This window comes from Rhynchophorus ferrugineus, unplaced genomic scaffold (genome assembly GCF_030347505.1).
Source record: "Rhynchophorus ferrugineus isolate W39M unplaced genomic scaffold, kcgeb_rfMv2 rfM7, whole genome shotgun sequence".
NCBI classification, from domain to species: domain Eukaryota; kingdom Metazoa; phylum Arthropoda; class Insecta; order Coleoptera; family Curculionidae; genus Rhynchophorus; species Rhynchophorus ferrugineus.
The window spans coordinates 13,014,786-13,036,816 of NW_027472586.1; the positions used below are offsets into that span (position 1 = coordinate 13,014,786).

Below are 22,031 nucleotides of genomic sequence, written 5' to 3' on the forward strand. Positions count from 1 at the left end.
AGAAGTCCGGTTTGTCGAAAACATGAAAACTCAAGAGCATTCGTTAGATTTTTAAATTATTTATGTAACAATACCATTCACGTATTTGAAGAGATTAGATATTAAGAATTATCTACGTAATTTCCTAGAAAATATTGTATGTTACATGTTTCATCCAACGACGCGAAATTAGTAGAAATTGAATATTTTTAGAAAAAACAAACAAGTTTCAATAAAGTATTACATTGTCTGGTTGATGTTATTACAACTTATTTTAGAACAAAATAATATTAAATTGAAACTACTAGAGAAGGGAATTTATTCGATTTATTATATACGAGGGTAGTTAAAAAAACACCCAATCTAACAAGAAATTAAAATGAAACGGAATCCAGGCTTTCAACTAGCACGTTTATCTTTTTTTTTAAATAATTTCCTAGGAAAGGGATCATTTAAACTGAGCATCATCATGAAACTATTAGAAATAGAAAGTATTTAAAAAAGCAAATAACTGCCACTGAAATTTCAATTTATTGTACAATTTAGTGCTTCCATATGTTCAGTATTTTCCATTTAAATATTTACATATCTGTAAATTTTGTTCGGTTTGGTGGTAAAAACTGATTTAAGACAATAGTTCAATGTGTGTACATAAATAATACATACACGATTTAGATTTAGAATTATTTATGCTGGAACAGAAATTTTACGAATTTATTAGGTGCTTCGATGTATTTTGAACAGCGATATCTAGTACTGAAGATACGAAATATCATTGTAAATAACTGCTTTTCGGAATCTTGAAGTAGCTCGGCAATTGAAGAATAGGGTTGTCAATGCCAATTTATTAAATCCTGCAATAATCATGGTAAAATTCCCCAAATTGGGGAGAAAAATTCGCTGGTTCCCTACAAATTCCCCTTGTTTATGTCTATGTTAATGTTTATTTTTGGATTAAATTAAAACAGCGCCCAATTTCTTAATCCCTTCCCTTGTTGACAATAAATACACTACAGTATATAGTATAGTATATTGAAAAACTACTACAACACGAATTTTAACCTCCCACTTTTATTGGACGTTTAAAGGACGTACGTACAAAATAACTTTGAACAGACATACTATAATCTATATATTATTGTACTAAAGCTAATTGTAAAGATTTTTCTGTAAATTTTGGTGGTATTGACTTATATGACTATGAACGACGGTATATGACTGATTAATTTCAGGTATCATTAGCAAATACATTTCTCAACTGGGAAACATGGGACATAAGACAAAGTAGACAGTAACAGATAAATAAAAATCATAGAAGACGAATTAAAGATGAGGCTATCTGCAAGGGCGAGATCGAAGAGTGAAATAAAGAACAAGAACAATGCAATTTTAAAATTCAGGTAACGAGATTATTCTTCTGATTACCCTGGTGTATTTACTGTTTTTGCAAAATATATTTTAGGTAAGAAATATGGATAAAAGTTAAGGCCTATATGAGTACATAAATGAAGTAATGAAAATATGATTTAAAATGAAATTAACTAAATAATTTGCATAGATGGAACACAAAGGACAAATAGAAGAAATTGTAAATATTTTAAAGTATTGATAAATATTGAGGAGTTTAATGATTAATGTTTTTTATTTTAATATAAAAACATGTATTACTTCATTTATTATTCCTTATGTTTATAACATGAAAGTGAAAAAATATTATGTATACTTATACTCGATGATCAGTAGTCTGAAAATTCTAGTTCTGAAAATAATCTTACTTGTGATACTTCGTTCTAACGTTCAGTGGCGTGGTAATTTACAAGTATTACTAACAAATAATTGTTAAATTAGAGCGATCGCTAGTTTTAATTAATTAAGATCGATACCTTTATTCGATAACATGATAAATGTAAAACTTATTTTGAAGAATATAGTCTTAATCCATTGAAATTTCAATATCGAAATGTGATTCAGTTGCAATATTTCCAATGTGTTGATGGGAAAGAAGGATCATGTCGAGCAATGGTGCTATTCTTAAGCCTTTTATTATTGTAAACGCCACTGACCATACACGAACAGAAACGGTACGGATGAACAAAAACAACCCCGTAAACGACCACGTGGATCGTTTTCGATCTTTCACAATGTGCCAGGGGGGGGGCAGGTGTAAGGTAATTTCTGGTCGAGAGGTAGAAGAATCGGGGTGGTTTGTGTTCGGAACTCGTTCGAATCCGAACCCTCGTTTCCGAGAAACGACCATCATCGAATGGGAAGTCTAAAATTAGATCTTCCGCACTAGGCCCGCTTCAGCTACTATTCGACGTGATATTTTCGTGTTCGTTTCCAAGAATCGGTCGACATCGACGATATTGCATTGAATGAACGGAACTTTTATTGTTAACACGACGATGACTGGCCGTACTTTGGATCTTCGAATAAAATGAATCGAAGTAAAGTGACTAGACTACATCCTCGGTTCTTGAATGTTTGTTTTTTAATAGCAGATGATGTTTAGCCCTTGAAATAATTAAGTTAATGCAATAATCTTATATTTTATGCAAAATATAATTAAATATTGTATTAATATAATATTTGTAATATTAAAAGTAAAATGTGCTGTCGACAACCCAACTGATCTCCCAACACTCAGGGTTGCCAACTTGTCATGTTGTTGATTTCATATTAATTGGGATTAGGTTACTTATTGATATCGAAATACCCTCTATCTTTCATTGAATTAAATACATCACTTTGGGTTTATTAACAAACATTCTATTGTTGAAGGTGGTGTATACAATAACAGATGTAATTAAAAAAACATATGAAGGTAAAAAGGTATGTAGAGCTATATTCCTAGGTGCCTTAGCCTTCGATAAGGTATGGTATGACGGCCTCGTTCATAAGCTAGAGAAAATGTTACCGAAAAAACAACACAATGAACTATTAAAATCTGACATTACAGCCAGAACTCATAGAGTCAAACAAGAAGAAGCTCCTCTACAATAAAAGAGGCTAAAGCATGTGTACCACAAGCTCAACTGAAGGGGTAACTGAAGCCGATCATTATAAATACGAGCAAATCATTATCTACAAAGTTTTAAAATATTCTGTGTTTTTAATACCAACATAAAAATATTAAGTTACTAGACATATATAGACAAAAACACAGATGAGTACTTACAGTGGTTTGACTTTGGTTAACATCACGCGTACTCACCTGAAAAAGAGAAAATCGATTAGATATGATAAAAACTTATAGTTTTCTAGATATTATACATGCATGCAAAAATAATATACAATTGCTACATGCCATATAAATCCTCTACATAATACAAACTATTCCAAAACAGCATAATGTGCAAAAAAAGGTTTGTTCATGTGCTACAAAAATATATATACTAATAAGAACAACGAACAATTACAAAAATTGTCAAGCCAGAGCCTAATACAATGAGGCTTCATAATAACAAAGCTCTGAAATAGTTAAAACATACCCATTCGACTTTAGATTTTAAAAGAAATACTATAAAATCATTCCTCACAATAGAACAGCTGTGTAGGCACTATGTGTCATATTAGAAAAACCATAGAGCGTAGGATCAGATTTAATAACACGTGCTTCTTGTTCTTGTTCGACAACATTGCCTTTTGATTGGAAAAATCAGCAGTGAAGTGACAAAGAACGCGCGGAGAACAACTATTGTTCAATGACAATTAGAAATCTTACTGCCATCGTCAACTTGTCATTTGAACCAAATTTATTTTTAACAATATCCTTAAATATCTCGTCTCACTGAGTACTAAAAACTCTCCATTCTTTCCAGAAAGGATATTGTGTCAATGTCTGTGAAATCATGTGTCAGAAACTGCTTCAAATTCTTCAAAGGAACGTAATTTTGCTGCAAACTCATTCCCACCATCCAAGAGTAACTTTAGACTCAGTTGGTTCTTAATAAAAGTTCTTGATAATCTTAATAATTCTGTAGAAAAGAATTTCAAAGAACTAACAGAACATGCCATATGTAATAGGTCGACGATTCTTCGTTTCTATGCTACCACTAAAGACCAGCTATGCTTACAATATACAAAATTATACGTAAAAAAATAAAACTACGAATACTAAAATCTTAAATATTATGACACAAATTTTACTCGGATTAGTATTTATCCCAACATTAACATTACCGGGAGTAATATACGAGTAAAAATGAATAATACAATTTTCAGAGAATATCAAACGAAATGAGCTTTGAACCGGTCACGATCCATTTTAGTCGGGTTTCCAACTAACGCGGGTTACCAGACCGATTGTGAACGCGGCCTAAACCAAACCAAAAATAAAAAGCTGTCACCAGAAGAAAATGCTACCATAATTGGGTCCACATTTAAAATTCTATCTTTATCGCTATCGTGACAACAGACGATAGGTGTTTTTCGGTTCGGAAACAATTAGGTAAATGTTTTTAAAATGCTGTACTGGCCAATCTGAAAATATAGAGCTGTCCTTATTTGATTAAATAAAACATTTGGTCGGTGTGTGTGTGTGTGAGAGTGAGTGTGTGTATGTATACAGGTTTGGTTGGGAGTCGAGCTCAAGGTCAAATAAAGGTCATATCGTAGCTCGATTGATCCACAGCAGATACACCTTTTCTCTCCTTATTACCGACTCGTTTTGTGTTAAATCCAAGTGTATTTATATTGTTTCGTTTAAAACAAAACAAAAAGTATCTGTTGCACACAGATCCGATTTAGAAGATACGGCTATTTAGCTTGGAATTAACGATATTTATTGACCATAACGATTTTTATTTGTAATTTCTCTATTTCTCATAAACGTGCGCCAGTTTTATTGATTAATATTTATCAAATTCTATTATTTGATATTAACTTCCATCTGATTATACTTGTAAAGTAAAATAAGTATACACAAAGTAAAGGTTCTCTTTGTTTTTCTATTTATTTTTAGTAACGATGAATTATTCAAAGTTTTATCTGAAGCTGTAGCTTTTCCCATCTTTCCAGTATTTTTTAAAATTATAATTCTTTTATCAGTATCTTTTTATCAACCAGGGTTTATCTAGACTGGACTTATCGTTTAACGTGGGCTTCAAACCACGGTCCTCGGCATTAAGCCTACCGACTGGCGAGTGACCAACTTAAAGATCATCTCAAAAGACATCCCGTCTTACCCAGCTTGGTTACTGGCTTGACTGGGACAATTTTTCTTGTTGGATTTTGCTCGTGACTCGTGACTAGAAGGGCTGTCCAACAGCTTAAATAAGACGAATTTCAATGCTTTCAACACTTTTAACTACGTCTAGACGTTTAGACAAAATTGTTGCGAGGCTTTGAAGCCACTAAGTTACAGAGATTTAATTTATTCTATTTATATAGTTTGTTTAGGTTGGGAGGCGACTAAACGAAAACCTTTTATGATGAGCCATACTTTGTTGCCAATCCGGATAACTTCCAGTCCAACTGTACCAAGTTAAATTGTGCTGTATTATAATAATAACACCTGCTACTAACACCTGCAATTCCTGATACCTGAAATATGGGGAAAATGTTGTGAAGAGTTAATTGCCAGGAAAGAAAACAAACCTACTTCTACATTTTATAATAAAACAAATATATTAAACAGTTCGATGGCACCATTAGATGATATACCAGCTGTCTAAATTCGGGAATAAAACAATAAGGGGTAACAGCAGTGCGGATGTACCGTATGGATGACTAGTAAAATACTCAGCTAGAGATCGTAGATTCCTGTAATTGTTTGTAGACCTACACTAACGTCATCGCAATTGATTAGGTGGGAATATTTGACGACGCCATTCCGATAGATACGATGAATCTACGAAATAAGTTTGCATCGTGTAACGGTAGAGGGCGGCAACGCTCCAAACCAAAAAAAAAACAGGCAACTATATCGCAGTGCGCGTAATAATTACACGGATTGCGATATTCTAATATACAGCAGGGGGGGAATAAGAGAGAGAGAGAGACAGACGGAAACACACGGTAAACGAAAGGACCTAAATAATCGACGAAATCCGAACAAACTGAAGCGAAAAGGCCCGATCGATTTTGGTTATGTGTCAACAGTTCAACGATCTAGTGATCGGGGAACCTTAACGATTCGATTTTGTTTGGCAAACGGAGAATTGCAACAGCGGCAGCCGCGGCGTTACGTCACATCGAGAACAAATGGCGGAGGCTCGACGAGGAGCTTTCACAAAAATGGACTCGGTATATTCGTAAAGAAAGAAAAAACGTAAAACCGATAGAACAACAAACAATACCTTGACAACAACTATTTTCTCGGTGAAAAATTTGAATTAATTTTCATATTATTAAAATAAACGTGATAAATTAAGAGATTATAAATATAATGCGAAGGAATAAAGATAACGTACACATTAGGAAAAACAGTTAAATCTACAAACCATTAGATAACAACGAAATGATTTAAATAACCATTAGTTATCATTAATATTAAGTGATTTTACTTATTTACTGAACATATGATGTTAACACCTTACTCATAGATTTTAGACATTTAGACAGGGCACTTCTAATTGTTTAATACCTCTTTTATGGGGTTATTCGTTTCTTGGTCTGAAAATAGGCTTCAACTTGGGTAGTCCCTTCCGCAAAGAATTGGTAGTCACTGAGGCCCATATTCACAACTCACATGGTTAAAAATCGCTTCGCAACTTTTGGACTAAATGCCAAATTGTCACGATATTTTGGCAGGTGTCGTTTGAAAGTTAGTACTACCAATTCAGGTTTAGGTGATGGCGTTATTATAAATACGTCAAGCCCAGCGGCTTTCGGATAATGTATATGTTATTCATTTCTACAGCACATGGAACTAATCCACAAAATGAACTCATTGTTATCTCGGAATGTCAATTGCTGGAGTCGTTTCTTTTACATTTAAACGTATTTCGGCTGGAGTTCCACAGGGTAGTGTCTTGGCACCACTCCCATATCTACTCTGCACTACTGGTATCCGACAACAAACAAACAGCATTTGTACAGATGACGGATTCATTATAGCAAAAGGGACGTCTCCGCCCAGAACTATAGAAGAACTGGCACTCAACAGAATTCAGAAATCTGTTATATAAGTTTTCCTCGAAGCAGAATCGGCGAAGTACCTCGGCATCCAAATCGACGGCAAGTTAAATTGAAAACATCACATTATACAAGAAGCAGAGCACAACAGACTCAAAATCAGACAAATTTACTCGTTAAATTTACAGTAACCCGACATTTCCAAAACAAAGTCTTTGGATTAATTACCAGTACCTATCAATCAACGAAGAACTGCACGATGACCGTGTTATCATATGTGTTATGACTGAATGTTATGTGTTACTGAAAAAATATCAATATTTTGAATACAGTTCTACCAAATCTTTCATTTAATTTAATTTGTTATTCGATGATAATTTAATCGTTCAATTTGTCAAACAACTAAACTTAAATTAAGTTATCAGAGTTAACCTGGCCAGTGGGAAGATAACTTTCTTTAGCAGTGTCATGCAAATATAAGCCATTTGAGGTTATGTAACAATTGGTCACTTTTTGGGCGGATTTTTATGTGTTGCTTAGTCAGAGTATGGCAACATATCACAAAGGAACGACCGTTCATGTTGCAGAATAAATTATATTGATTATATTATACTGATACGTCGGAACATACAACCCGATCAAATTAGTCTGGTTGTCATATGTCTTAAAAATTCTTCAAAACCTTGCGTTTTGGCGTTTCGCTTGTTTTGATAAATTTCAAATCGCTGCTTAATATTTGTAATTATAAAAAAAGACAGACCAATGAAACGAATAGCCAAAATTTACATCAAACAACTTTTAGTAGATACATTGCCACATTTTGGTTTAGGTTGATGTCGTTTCAAAAAATATTATTCTCGACCAGAAATGATGAATTTTTTGAGTTTGATTACAAAGCTTTATTATTTGGACTTGCTGCTCAATAATAGAAATTGCCATGGTGCTACAAGTGACTAAATAATAAACAACAGGTTAAACAGACATAACGATCAATTTCCTTTCAATACTAAGCTCAAGTGCTTTGTGAGCAACACAATACACAACATTTTTGCCCACAGTAAGGAAATCGCTACTTCTAACATAATACTACACATGACAAAAAGTGCTCTACTAAGATGCTTCTTTAAGTAGCGTTTAAGTACAATAATTTGATACATTATATATTTGGTGGTAAAACACTGGCATGTCAGTTTATTTAAAATACTTTAAAACAATTCAAACAAGCACAATGAAAATATTAATAAAAGAACAGGGCCTTGAACAAACGTTAACGTCAATTAAGAGAGTGTCAGTCAAGTGCGTGTATGGGTAAAGCGATGAAAAAAAAACTGATGCATAAAACAACAATAAGGAAAAAACATTTATGACAAACAAAAAACCTATAAGAACCATTCAGCCTGATTAGCATACGACTTGAGGCTGTGGAGCAGCGCCACTCCTATTCCGTGCGACACCCTCCGCGATGTCGAAGCACGGTCGGGATTTAATCGAATCCGAACGTAACCTTCCTAATGCGGGCGCAAGATGGCAGCATCTCACGATGACCCTCTATCAGGTAAAACGAAAGGTACATGATACGGCGACAATAGTCGAACGACCGAACGAACGCCGCAATCCGAAACGACGTCCGTCCGTCCCGTCGTGCAGACGGTCCGCGGCCCCGGGACGGTGGCAACGCCGCATTCCCCGCGAGCGTACGTCAATCCGAGCCGGGCCGACAAGTGACGGAACGGGATGTCCGCCACGAGACCGAGCGCGGCAAAAACAATAAGCACCATTTTCACGTAGTCTGGCGTGGCGGCGGGGTAATCGATGAGTCGTCGACGATCGGGAGTAGGTCAAGCCGACGGAGGCGTCGCGACGCAACCCGACGGCGACGCTTCCTTCGCGCGGACGCGTTTCGTGTGGCTGCGCGGAAATATTGTCCCGTTAGAGCTGCAGTCTTGGGGGATGAGGCGCTAAACGGTTTTCCATTTGATTTTAAAGTTTGTTCTTTTCGAAACCTTGGAGTAGGGATGTCGACTGCCGAGAAAAATATCGACATTAAAAAAATATCGAATTGTTTTTGCTATAACTAGGAAACAAACAAAAATTTTTACCAAAAAATGTCGATATTATCTAAATATTGTAAATAAACTTTTAAAATTAGGTAGCTATTTTAAAGTTTAAAGATTCATTACAAATAATTAAAAGGTTTTTTTATGATGTTAAAGATAATATTATAAAAATAATGATACAGTAAAAAATATTGATATAAATCGATATAGCTGGAGGCTAGTCTAACCCATTGCTCGTCCAAGCAGTTTATAATTCTTGTGATGCTGATGACTAATAGTCCTTTCACCTCTTAGGCGGTCGTCTGGCCAATGGTTTGCCATCTCTCGCTATTTTCGCCACCCAGTTGTCTTCCATTCTAGAGATGTGCCGGTTCCAGACAAATTTTAACGCGTTATTTTAAAAAACACATATTAACAGTTCATTAGCTTTTGAAAAGTAAAACCACATTTATTTATTTATTACGGCCAACATCCTTACTTTGAAGACTCTATCTTTGAGATATCCTCAAAAGACCTCAGGAGAAAATAGGTCTGGACTTTCGAAATCATTTTACAATTAAATATTCCTTGTACGGCCTCCATGCTAGCGCTAGATGTCTGACAGGTGGCCCTGTTCTAAAACCACGTCATTGAGTTATATTCATTAAGGTTTTGGGTCTAACCACTTGTCTGGTATTCCAGTGTAGCATTTCAAGTTATTAATTTATATAAACAAACAAGTAACAAAAATAATTTCATGTTATAAAATTGACTGATATTTATTAGAATTGTATACGTGAGAATATTCATTATCTTATCAAAGAAATAGACAATAAAAAACTATTAAGCTATATATACAAGATTGATTAATATTGTTATAAAAAAAAATTAAACGAACCAAACTCCTAATAAAGTTAATTCTGACATAAATATTTCTACAATTCAACCTCCAATATTCACCATAGTTCTAATTTTATTCTAAAATTTGATAAATTATCGTGATTTTGAGTCCTGATCTAACTATCAATTTCATCTAGAAATGTAACTATTTTTACCAAACAAAAACGAACATAAATTAATGAAACGACTATACTAAGATATCATTGGAATACAAATAATACAAATTAACTCTGCTGCTATAAAATCAATAATCAATATAATTGCAGAGTAAAAGCATTTGTTTAATAATCAATCGATTAAAAAAAATAAGTAACTAATCATTCAACCAGTTATAACATGAGGCATTGAAAATTGAGAGACCACAGATGGGTACAATCTAAACATTCGATTGTAAAAAAATAGTCGAATTACAATAAATTTCTAATTCATTTGATGTCGTCCTATATGCATACGAATATTTTTTGGCAAGCCCAAAGTGAGACAGAGATACACGAATACCTTATCGTGCTCGCTTTTGAGATAGAAGAAGATAGAGATAATTGTCGAGTTCTTTGTGTTGTGGAGAACCGTCCATTTAAAATATTCTTAGCATAGCAAAGGTCAATCATACAAGGCAAAATTAATTTTATATTCTAATATAGATTTAGGAATAAAAAATAATGGAATAATAGTATTAAATTAACAAGGAACTATAAAATAGAATTTATTGAAATGAGCCTATAATTAAAATTACTAATAAGTTACACTAGTTTTAATTATCACATATCCTTAATAGCAGTATTACAAAATTATTAATATATGTAGAACACTCAAATTATAAACAAAATATAATTAATCTATTAATATAAACGCAACTATAACCGAATTTTTCCCAGAATTATATATCATCGAACAAATAGCGAGACGAAGACGTAAAAACCGACAAGGAATGAAAACAATCGATAATTAAATTCAGTCGTTTGGTAATCATTCGATGTAATAAAATAAATACAATGCAATTATAACACAAAATTAACTCTAAAACAATTTAATCAATAAATCGGTTCACACGCAAAAATACGGATAAAAAAGAAGGTGTATGCAGCAAAGCAATGGAATCCCAACACGGAAACCTGCCAAAAATCAATAAACCTCATCCGCCCTAAAATTTCCTTATACAAGAATTCTTTCCTACGATAATAACATGTTCGCTCGAAAAAAGAACCGGGATATTTAACAAAACTTGGCAACCCGTAAGTAGTACCGCTCGCGGCGCTGCACCGACCATGCACACCGTCTGTAAACGCAGCCACAATTCGGATCCGCTCGGCCTGCACCGCGCCAGACCTTGCAATGCCATTCATCGAGGCAACGTCGCCGCCTTCAGCGGTCATCAGCTGGCGCCCGAGCCACGTTGCCGGTTCTCCCCAGTTGCGCGACCGTCGCTTTTATCTCGATAAATATGACCGGCCGTTTAATCCAACGATGTAGATGTTCTGGTGTATTTTTCATCGGAATCATATATATCGATAAAGTATGTCAACATTCTTATTGATACTTATCGGATGGAAAAGTAATCAGTATAAAATGTGTTATAAAATAATATTCTCATCGTAAATTAGTAAATGATTGATTGATGGGTTATACATTAAAAAACTAAAAATTGTGGGTTTATGTCGCCACCTTTATTTTTGTATGCCAATAAGTGCGACCTGACGTGTTTTGAAATAAAAATCTTGTTTTTTAAATAAGTATAAAGAAAAGTAAATATTACAAATAAATATATAAGTATAGTGTTTTTAATCTTAAATAGTAATTAAAGAAATAAAAGGAAAATAATGAATTTTAGAAATAATTTCTTCAATATTACAAAAACGCGGACATGGCAACGTCGAGCGTCTGTTCGCTCACGAGACCTGAGCTCGGAATGTGGTCGGTTTTATTACCGTTCGCCCGATTCAATCCGAATTCAGTCGTCGTACGGACTTGACGGAGTCGGTCAGGGCGGGGACCGATGCCCGTTTAACCGTCCGCAAACGTTTTTACGTTCGCTTTCAAACGTGTTTTATGAGCTGTAAAACGCAGATCGTTAGTTTTACGTATAGAGTTTGTCGATTAACGTTAGATTAGGTGTAAACGGGTATTTGTAAATAATATGTGCTTAATAGCCTGCTATACGTAGGCTACTAGATTTAATATTGTAGAAATTAGTTATTTTTAGAAAACTGTATAATTTTATCGGTTGTTGAGTTTGTAGTGCATGATGGGATATTATTTAATTTGGATGTATTTGGAGTCAAATATAGGAAACACATGTTAAATTGGTCTGAATGGTGGAAAGTACATAGAATAGTACAGAATTAAGTAAATTTAATAATAGTGTTATGTATTTTTATTGGTTATTATGAATTTGTTCGTATTATCAAAACTATCTTATTTAATACAAATTGTGGAGTTACCGCTATTATTTCTTATATTTCTGGCAGTGCTTGATTTATACGTCTTTCAAATGACTGTCTTAATAGAATTACTGCTAAATTAGTGAGCAAAGTGATGATCGGGGAGGAAATTAACTCGTGAATAAGGCGGAAGAATGATCATTTAATGTGAACTTAGTAATTTTAATTCGACAAAGGACGTATAGGCTTATATTTTTCAAATTTTGTTGTCAATTAAGCATTGCTATTTATTATATTGAGTAATTACTATATTGATTATATTTCCTCAAAAAAGGACAATTTTTTCTGGCACTATTTAATGGGTTCAAAGGAAATTTCGAAGTTTTAATATACGACGTTATTCTACATAAATTTAAGATACAAAATTACTAGTGAGTTTAAAAATCACAATATATTTACATAAATAAAAAGTAATTCAACCTTTACATTATATACTCCATCCAAAGTAGCAGTAAACTTGTGAACTATAATATTAAAATAAATGCTATTTTATAACATCTTTGCTTCATGATTTTATTTGCATTAGTATGTTGTTGTATAAAAGTTAAAATAAACTATAAGTCAAAGTTAAATGAGACAATTAAAGGCAATTGAAACGACTTGAGTTCACTGCTACTTTCGATAGACTATATATTATAAAACCTTAACTATACTTTGTATGGTTCTTATTGCCTCTCTCTGTTTTATTAATATTATTGGTAACACTTGTTGATCTAATTATTATTTAACTAACTGAATAACAATTATAATATTTATCATATCAGTTAGTATTTAATTTTCCTCTTACGCTGTTACCATTTTCAATGGCATTGTACTACAACTAAGAGCAAACAATCAGTATTTCTTTTGGATTTGTATATACGTATATAACGGCTAGATATTCAACTGTCGAAAATACGCGCAAATAAAATTAAACCCGGCGACCACAACATAAATTGTCCGATTACACGGCACAGTTCCGACGTATTTCCTGTAATGCCCTCGTATCTTACTGTTTGCTCTTAGGCTAGCACGTTGATGATGTTCCAGCCGGGATGTTACGGCTTCGCGGCTTATCTCGGACAGTAATTTCTCAACAACGCAGTCTCGTTTTCGAGCGCATGGCGTAGATTAAGTCGAGCGGAAACACAGTCTTAATGTAAAATTAGGTTTGATTAAAATATCAATAACCGCGATTTAGTCATCGCGCGCCGTTGCCAGTTTGACTTGGCCAAGAATAAATCGTCGTAAAATTTTATGTGGGCAGTTTATGTGATTTCGTTATTAAACTAAATAATGGCGGATTGGTACTTTAAAATAATTCGTTAATATGCCGAAAACGGACGGTTTGTATCGTAAAAAATATGATTGAAGAAAAATCCAAATACGATAATAAGTAACCACAAGAATAAAATATATACTCACGTCATCTAAACTTATAACGTTAAATCGTCGCAATATTGCCGCATCCATTTTGCCGCACTTAATTCTCATATAAATAAAATAATAAAATCAATATTATCAAATATAATGTATTTTAACATTAAAGTACATCAAATGAGTAATAATAAGCAGCAATTTGAAATTTATCAAAACAAGCAAAGCGCCAAAATACGAGCCTACCGGGTTGTAACCTCTAAATATTATCACTAATGTTTAGAAGAATTTTGTAGGCTGATTCGGTTATATGCTCGAACCTATCAGACAGCATTGTCTTTTTAAGTGTGACTTTAAAACGAATTTACAAAATGCGATAGGCAACACATTAGACATCGTTATGACCTGAGCTTACTGTTATTTTGAACAGACTATATTTAGTGTTTCCTAGTAGACAATACGTTGCACAAGTCATCACAAACAATATTTACCAGGCCATCAGAGTGTTCTCAACTTATATTTTGCTATTGATACATACCATTATTAAAATATTTGTTTTTAACAAAAAATTCTAATAACTTATGTTTTATATCATAATTTACTGATGTTTGACACACACTTCTTTTTATTGATATAACTTTGATAGCTCGACAAGAAGATACACGGAAATACTAGGTTAAGACTGTAATACACCTAAAATAGGAAAAGGAGACGCTTTTTCCATTAAACAAAATTGATCAGTTAGGTGCCATTTGGCCTTTTATTGAATTTGCATAAAATTGTATCTAGTAGTTTTTGGCAAGTGAGAGTGACCCTGGGCTATGAACGGTCTGTCCAACCAACTTCTTTAGATGAGTGGAAAATTTGAAGTTGCTCAAGCGCTGTTTATTATGCGAGTAGCATACTTGTAAAGAGAGAAATGAAATAAGTGTATCACGGCTATGTGAACACGGTATTCGTGTGTACCGCTAACTGCTTGTCTTGGTTGGTTACCTACCAACCATGAGGTTGCAGTTACCATTAACTCAACAATCGTCGTGGTGCTAAGGAGCTAAATATTGACATTTTTTAAAAACATTTACACAAAACTGACTACAAAAAGAAACTAGACCCGACTTATTAGCGACAATAAGATTGTTTACAATATATGGTGGGCTATATTAAATGTTTGCGAAGCCAGGATGGACGCCTAAAAGTTGATGGTGTACGTGGTAGGTCTGAAAGGGCTACTCAGTCTATTGATTCCCAACTTTACCTTGGGCAACTAGAGATATTACGTCGCACAACTGAATGAAAATGATTCGAATAGAAGGAAAGGTGTCATTAGTTCCGATCTCTGCAGAACACCCGAACATTGAGGGAAATTCAAATGGAAATAAGCCACAAAAATGCCTGCAAGAATAACTTGACTCAGCTCGTAAAACAAAAACCGCAGTTCTTGTCTAAAAATCGATAATAATGGAGCATATTTCGTTTAAAAAAATCACAACAATCACACAAATAAAATTGATTAGAAAAAAACCTTATCAATTTCTTCGCAGGTACATTTAGCTGTTTAAAAAATCAACGGTGTAAATAGAGATTTGAAAACTGGCAACTTGAACGGCGAAGTCTAATCGTTGGGATTCGGGCGTGATCGCGTACGGTTTCGGCACGCCTCGGTATTAATGGAGTTCGACCTTGCCTACCGTAGCCAACTGGATGAAATTCGAGTGGCCCACCTCATTAATGCTAATTAGTCGCGAAACCGTTGTATAGCACAAATTATAATAATTTGCAACAAGTACCAGGGCCGTGAATTAAGTTTGAGATATTTTCAATAGATTCCATGTCAAATTCACATAAATGAATGTAAACAATACATTATTTTGAGATTTAAATATGACGAGTAACTATTTAAAAGATTTAAAGGAAAACCTAATCTCTAAAACGTTTCAGGTACTTTATCGATAAAAACGTACAAGTGTTGGTGATCTGTCACTTGGCGCAATATTGCTATGAAAATGACAAATGGTGTTTTTGTTTTGTACTATTTGTGCAAGCCTACTTAGAATTGTCCCTCTCTTATTATTACTTGTTTCAATAGATGATACAATGGTCTAGATGCCGATTATATGTCTTTAATTTGTTGAAGATGTGAAAAATGCACTACACTTATTACAACGATTATCCAAATGATTAAAAATCTTTTAAGTTGTGAGAAGGGCTTCACGCTATTAGTGTTGTTTTTACTAAGATGCATCTGCCAATCTAATGGACCTACACTTATTATAGCTTTTGGTCTAAAAATAAGTGAATTTCTTTGCTTTAGACAACAACAAGCATACTATTAGTATAAAATTTCAGGCGGCTGAACATCTTGTATTGGGAAATATTATCAAAGGGAAGACAAACCGTTGAATTGGAACGAAAAGAAGCAAGCAAACATTCAGTTTTTGATATGAAACAGGTTTATTTTATTAGTTTTAGTTCGTTTTGATTGTATAAACTGTTGAAGCACTCGTTAGAACGCCGTATTTATTAACCACCAACAATTATAAAACGACATACATGATTAGTGAATTACTGAATACTTACATCTGGGGTACTTTCTGATAAACTACTTGGATGCTCTTTAGGGACACTCACCTGAAACAAACATATTATTTGAGATCATTTAAATACTTTATATTGTCAGATGATAAACTACTGTATTAACCCATAAAATATAAAGGGCTCGCGTTAAATTATATAAAGGGAATCCTAAAACTTACGCAATGTATGAAGGAAAAGGTTAGCTACAGCAAGGAGGAGCGTCTCTACGATCAGACACAATCTTCGGTCAAATCAAGTAACCACAATGTGTAATTAACTCAAATCAGAATCAGAAGATCAAAATATTCTCGCCAGCAATCTACACAAGGCAGCACGTAGTTTGTGTCAGTTATAATTTATGAATATCCAGATCTATCCGCAAATACAACTTACAGATTTTAGAAACAGCCAAGTTACGGCTGTTCGAAAAGACTAGAGATTTTTTACCACTTTTTTTGTATTTCCCGATTTTTGAATTTAGATTTTTTACACGATACGATATTCATATGATAGAAAAATATATATAGAAAGATCACACCAAATTTCCAGTAAATCACTTCAGCCAAACTGGATCATGTCAACCGTTTTGAAAAAAAGTAGTTTCAAGACAAACTTAACACCATTTTGTCTAAAATTCACCTAGCATTAGTTTTGGTATGCACGATCATATAAATAAACTTTTTTTTTTCGGTTAAAATAATTTATTTTAGGAGAAACAAGTATCTACTTAAGCCAATCTAGTCTTATTCAAAGGAAATCGAAAGTTTATATGTTAAAAGTTTAGTCATCACACTTAAACCATAGTTTTTACTTTCTACAAAACCTGGCAGCGCTACATGGATTTCTTCGAACAATCACATATAACGATATATAAGATTCATGTACCATTCTACCTTTCTTCCTATCTAAAAATAAGAACAGTAAAACATAAGTAAAAAATATGTCTCAAATGTAGGCTACTTATTGTACTAATATCACTGTTATTAAATATTAAACATAATTTTGTGTACTTATGCTGTATTTTAAATCACTTGATTGGTTTAATGTTATTTAACTAGTTATCAGAAGTAATGTGAGAGAATATTAACATCGAGACTATTCATAACAATAGGAGGTGTAATTTAATAAATACTGAAAATAAATTATATAATTTTGGGCCTTGGAAAAGGTTTCTGGCGAAATTAAAGCTATTTCTGAAACGATAGTGTGCTGCAAAAGGGATAGTTGTAATGGTAGGGAGTTAGGACCTTGAGCTATTGCCTGTTGAATGAGAAAATAGATTTTTTCAAATCTCCTGTATATAACTGAAGATACTAGGGACTGAAAGGGAACAGTCTGAATGAATTAAATAAATAATAGATAATATTAAGAATTTTGACACGCCCACTGTATAGTCCAAAAACCCGGGTCAAAAAATCATACACAAATCATATGCTGTTTTATAATTTGTATTATATATGACAAAAGAACATTAAATTTATATAGTAATAAAATTTAAACCAAGTAAATAAATCCGAAATAATACGTAAACAAAATTAAATTTGTCGGAGAAAATGGGAAACATTTTGAGAGGTTGCAACAACGCCTGATATCGTTAAATACCGCTCGAGCGGCCGTCATTCAATCATGGTATATTTCCAACCGGTCGACGCCGCCGCTTTATTCGGTGCACTTAACCTCGACAAGGACCGAGAGCTTCTTCGAATCGGCCGGCTGGCAAACATTTAGCGCTGCTGCCGCTATGTTCGCGGATCGTGCGCACCGTCCCTGACCCGCGCACTACCTTCGACGTAACGAGCGACGCCGTCGCTAAATATCGGAGTTGGCGGCGTGCGGCGAGTTCAACGATCGCCCGGTAATGCGGCTAGGCAAGCGGCGCGGCGTTGTCAAATCGAGCGGAAAATCTCGTATATATTTTAGACTTTCACTTACGGTGACTTCACGACATTACCTGTACTTCTACAATTACCCAATTAATTTAAAAAAAATCTTAAAATACATTAAAATACGCCACAACGACAATGTACAGAGGAAAATATCTGAATTTATGCAAATAAAACATCTCATAAAAATTTTTTTTTTCAATACAACGATAGATATTACTATAGAAACATTAAATCTTAATGAATAATGAATAATTTAGAATATCATAAAGATTTATTGAAATCTTACCCGCACAGAACATTAAACAAAATATCTAAGGAAAACGTTGTTGAGTTGGCAACGTCGACAACTTATCGCGCTTGAAAACAACACCGCTGCGCCGCGGTCCTCAGGCTCAAACCTTCAACGGGTTACGTTTACACACAAAACACACAAGTGCCCCGATTTCCATCAGCCTGACGAGAATCTCCTCGCTCTCAAGCGCGGCATGCCGCCGCGGCGTTGCCAGTTCGTTCGGTTGTTCCTGTTATTTTTTATTTGCATAGTTTAGGTCGAATTCTCTTGTAGAATTCAGTGACGATAAGGTTATATTATTATTGTTTTCAATTACTTATCTAAAGGGAACGGACAAATATGATACTATTACTCACCTGAAACAAGATATTTAATGTAAACATGCAAATTAATTACAGGCAATATAAAGTAATTTTAAATAATATTAATAGCTTTTTTACAATATTATCAAGAAATCTTATACAAAATTATTGTATTTGAAAAGGACAGGTAACCAATCATTACAGGGCATGAACTAGTAAAATGTTATACTCTTATAACACTAATACATTGCCACTGAACATAGTATGTTAAATAGTATCAATTTTTGATTTTTTCTTTAATTTTATTATTATTAAAACTGGTCTCCTACCATTAATTTACTACTAACAATTATTATTGCAATTTACACATTATAGTCTATCCAGTGACAATCTATTGTTCCGTGGTCACATTTAGTATGAAAATACAAGTTATAATTTATATGCAAAAAGAAAATAGACCTATTAGACATGAATGAGATAAGAGAAATAAATTTGTCATTTATTTAATATGTCATAAACCTTGTAACTCATTACAAGTTACAACATGACTTGCAGATGGGGCAAACTCAAATACATACTTAAAGTATGCATCAATCATCGAATCAGTTGAACTGTCTAATAAAATAGATGATTTATAAATCCTTTTCACCATTGTTTTTTGTTAAGAATGTTTTAAATATATAATTAATTAAATAAATAGATAGGCAGCAAGCATATAATTTAAAAATATTACATATAGTTGAACTACTTTGTATTAGATTAAGTTTTACCTTTTGTATGTTATTTTATTTGTTGCAATAAAGTTTATAATACCATTTACATTCTTGAAGACTGACCATGTAAAGTGAAAAAAATTCTTGATATTTATAATTATACAATCATAAAACCAAAGATACAAGAGCTAGGAAGCAATTTTAAATAACTGATGTTTATATATTAAAAGTTCTGAGCTGTGGGACATCTACCATTTGTCAATCTCTGTCGAATATCTACAAACTCAGGATTGAGCCCTATAGATATATTCAAGGTATCTTAATATGCTAATTTTCCATTAATACTCTTTTCTTAATATATAATGTCCATTTATTCGGTGGCAATCTAGAAATTAGAAATTGTATACTGGTATTAAATATGGAACAATTATGTAATTTTAACAATAAACATACGTTAAAAATTCGCACCTTAGACTTCACTAAATAAATATATGCATTTTCATAATGTCTCCGGCTATTAATTTTCTATTAGGTAAGGCAAATAACTATGTTACTTTAACAAACTAATTCAAGAGCAACACAATATTTAGTCTAACTTTAGCGCCTAAACGTCACGTATTATCTCTTACTGTATGACAGATTACGAACAGGGTTGTCCAAAATTATTGATATAAGAATATTTTTGGATTGATATTTTCTAACAATAATATATATATATATATTTAATAATATATATAGGAATCTTACAAACGTGGATATTTTGTAACCGTACCAGTATATAGTTATTTCTTAAAATAATTCAAATTTGACGCTGACATTAGTTCGTAATTGGTCACCGAATGACAGTACGAATAGGGCTGTCTGAAAATATCGATATATAGCCGAATTTTGAAGGCTATTTCTTATTTCCATGTATTCTTTGGGCAGTTTTTCAACAAACTGATATTTCTGTTATATTCTCCTTATTCCCGATGTTGTGATATTTTATCGGACCTTAGATGAATTTTTTTACTCTTCAGAATAATAAACCTAAAAATATCGATAGTTGGAAAATATTTAAAATATTTGTATGTAATTATTGTTAAGTGTCACATGTCACTGAATGACAGACTAGGAATAGGGCTGTCCCAAAAATATCCGGATATATTCATAATTTTGAAGGATATTTTTTATTTCCATATATTTCTTGGGCAGTTTTTCAACAAACCAATATTTTCGTTACACTATATTTTTCTCCGATTCTTTTACTCTTCATAATTATAAAACTAAAAATATCGACAATTAATATGTTCATTTGTATATAATTAATGTTGTGTCACGTACTTTTAAAAAGATCAAAAATCGTTATTAAAACGTTTGTTCTTCAAAAAATACAAGAAAAAATGGGAATTTTTGCACACTACCAAAATACTAGAAAGCCACCGGTTACATGGCTTTTTGCGGAAACTTTTTTGTCATCACCGGTAGAGGCCTTCGACCTACCGAGCATATACTTCTTCGGGTACCTATACAGAGAACGTCGGCGTATTGTCTGTTTTGAAAACGTTTGCCGGCGAGATTTTCAAGTATTCCTGTACAGCTCGCACAAACTGTACCGCATATTAGATTTTTGACCCCTTATTAGCCTCTCTCGAACGCCATAGCAATTTCTTTATTTCACCAACTCTTCGGCGGAATCGAGCGATGTTTTCGGAATCGGTAGTTTGTCACGCCATCGGCATCATTGTTCGGTGGGGGATGGAGGAGGAACGGGTCATAGGAAATCATCGAGAAATAACGTGGAAATCGCGGCAAACCGTGAGTCGCACGACGAGGCGGGTGGGTTCGGGTATGTTCGGACGACCTTTCGGAACGGATCGGGTTTTCCACTTTGAATTTAGAGAATCCACGTCATTAATTGGTAAACCCAAATCTCAAATCATAGTATATACGTCCAGACACCGTTGTTCAATTGAGAATTTAAATGTTTTGTTTTAGTACACTTTCCTCCACTATCGACATTATTGTTAATAAATATTTCCAGTTTCTAATATATATTTTTCCAGCTTCCAAACATTGCTCTTACAGTCCACGTGGTTATTATCGATTTAGTTCCACATTATCTGTCCATTAATCCTTTACTGTCCAGTTTATTCGCTTTTGTGTTGATATATGTCCTGCTTTTTTCTTAAAATCTCTACTACTGATGTTCTCTTGCTACCTTGTCCCATTTATGTTAATGTACTTTACAGATGTTTTATTTTCTTTTGTTCCTTCTTATTTTCTGCGTATTTATTAGCCACCTACAATATACTCATAACATTTTTACATTAAAAAAGCAGTTATTAAACTTAATTCAATATATTTTTGATAATAATTCCTCTTAATAAATAATCTCTTAACTATATTCTTCAGTTTTAGAATTTCTAATTTAAACTGATTTCTATAATTTCTTCCTTTCTCTTTTTCAATTTCTGCATTTACTCTATTTTATTCGCA

The 22,031-nt window shown here is 33.4% G+C and overlaps 1 protein-coding gene across 17 annotated transcripts in view; it reads right to left on the reverse strand.

The window, feature by feature from the left end:
* The window catches only part of Tlk (Tousled-like kinase), a 207,118-nt gene that overhangs the window by 97,493 nt on the left and 87,594 nt on the right, over positions 1 to 22,031 (reverse strand). For 5 of the 17 annotated variants that reach the window (XM_076410058.1, XM_076410056.1, XM_076410063.1 and 2 more), the window contains 2 exons: positions 16,364 to 16,414; positions 3,158 to 3,193 (listed from right to left, as the gene is read on the reverse strand). The exons of 5 other annotated variants lie outside the window; for them this stretch is intronic. In XM_076410058.1, coding sequence (XP_076266173.1) covers positions 3,158 to 3,193; positions 16,364 to 16,414 — 87 coding nt within the window. Of the gene's footprint in view, positions 1 to 3,157; positions 3,194 to 16,363; positions 16,415 to 18,532; positions 18,640 to 22,031 lie in introns of those variants that run through there. 7 more of the 17 variants (XM_076410059.1, XM_076410065.1, XM_076410060.1 and 4 more) reach the window with 4 other exon arrangements.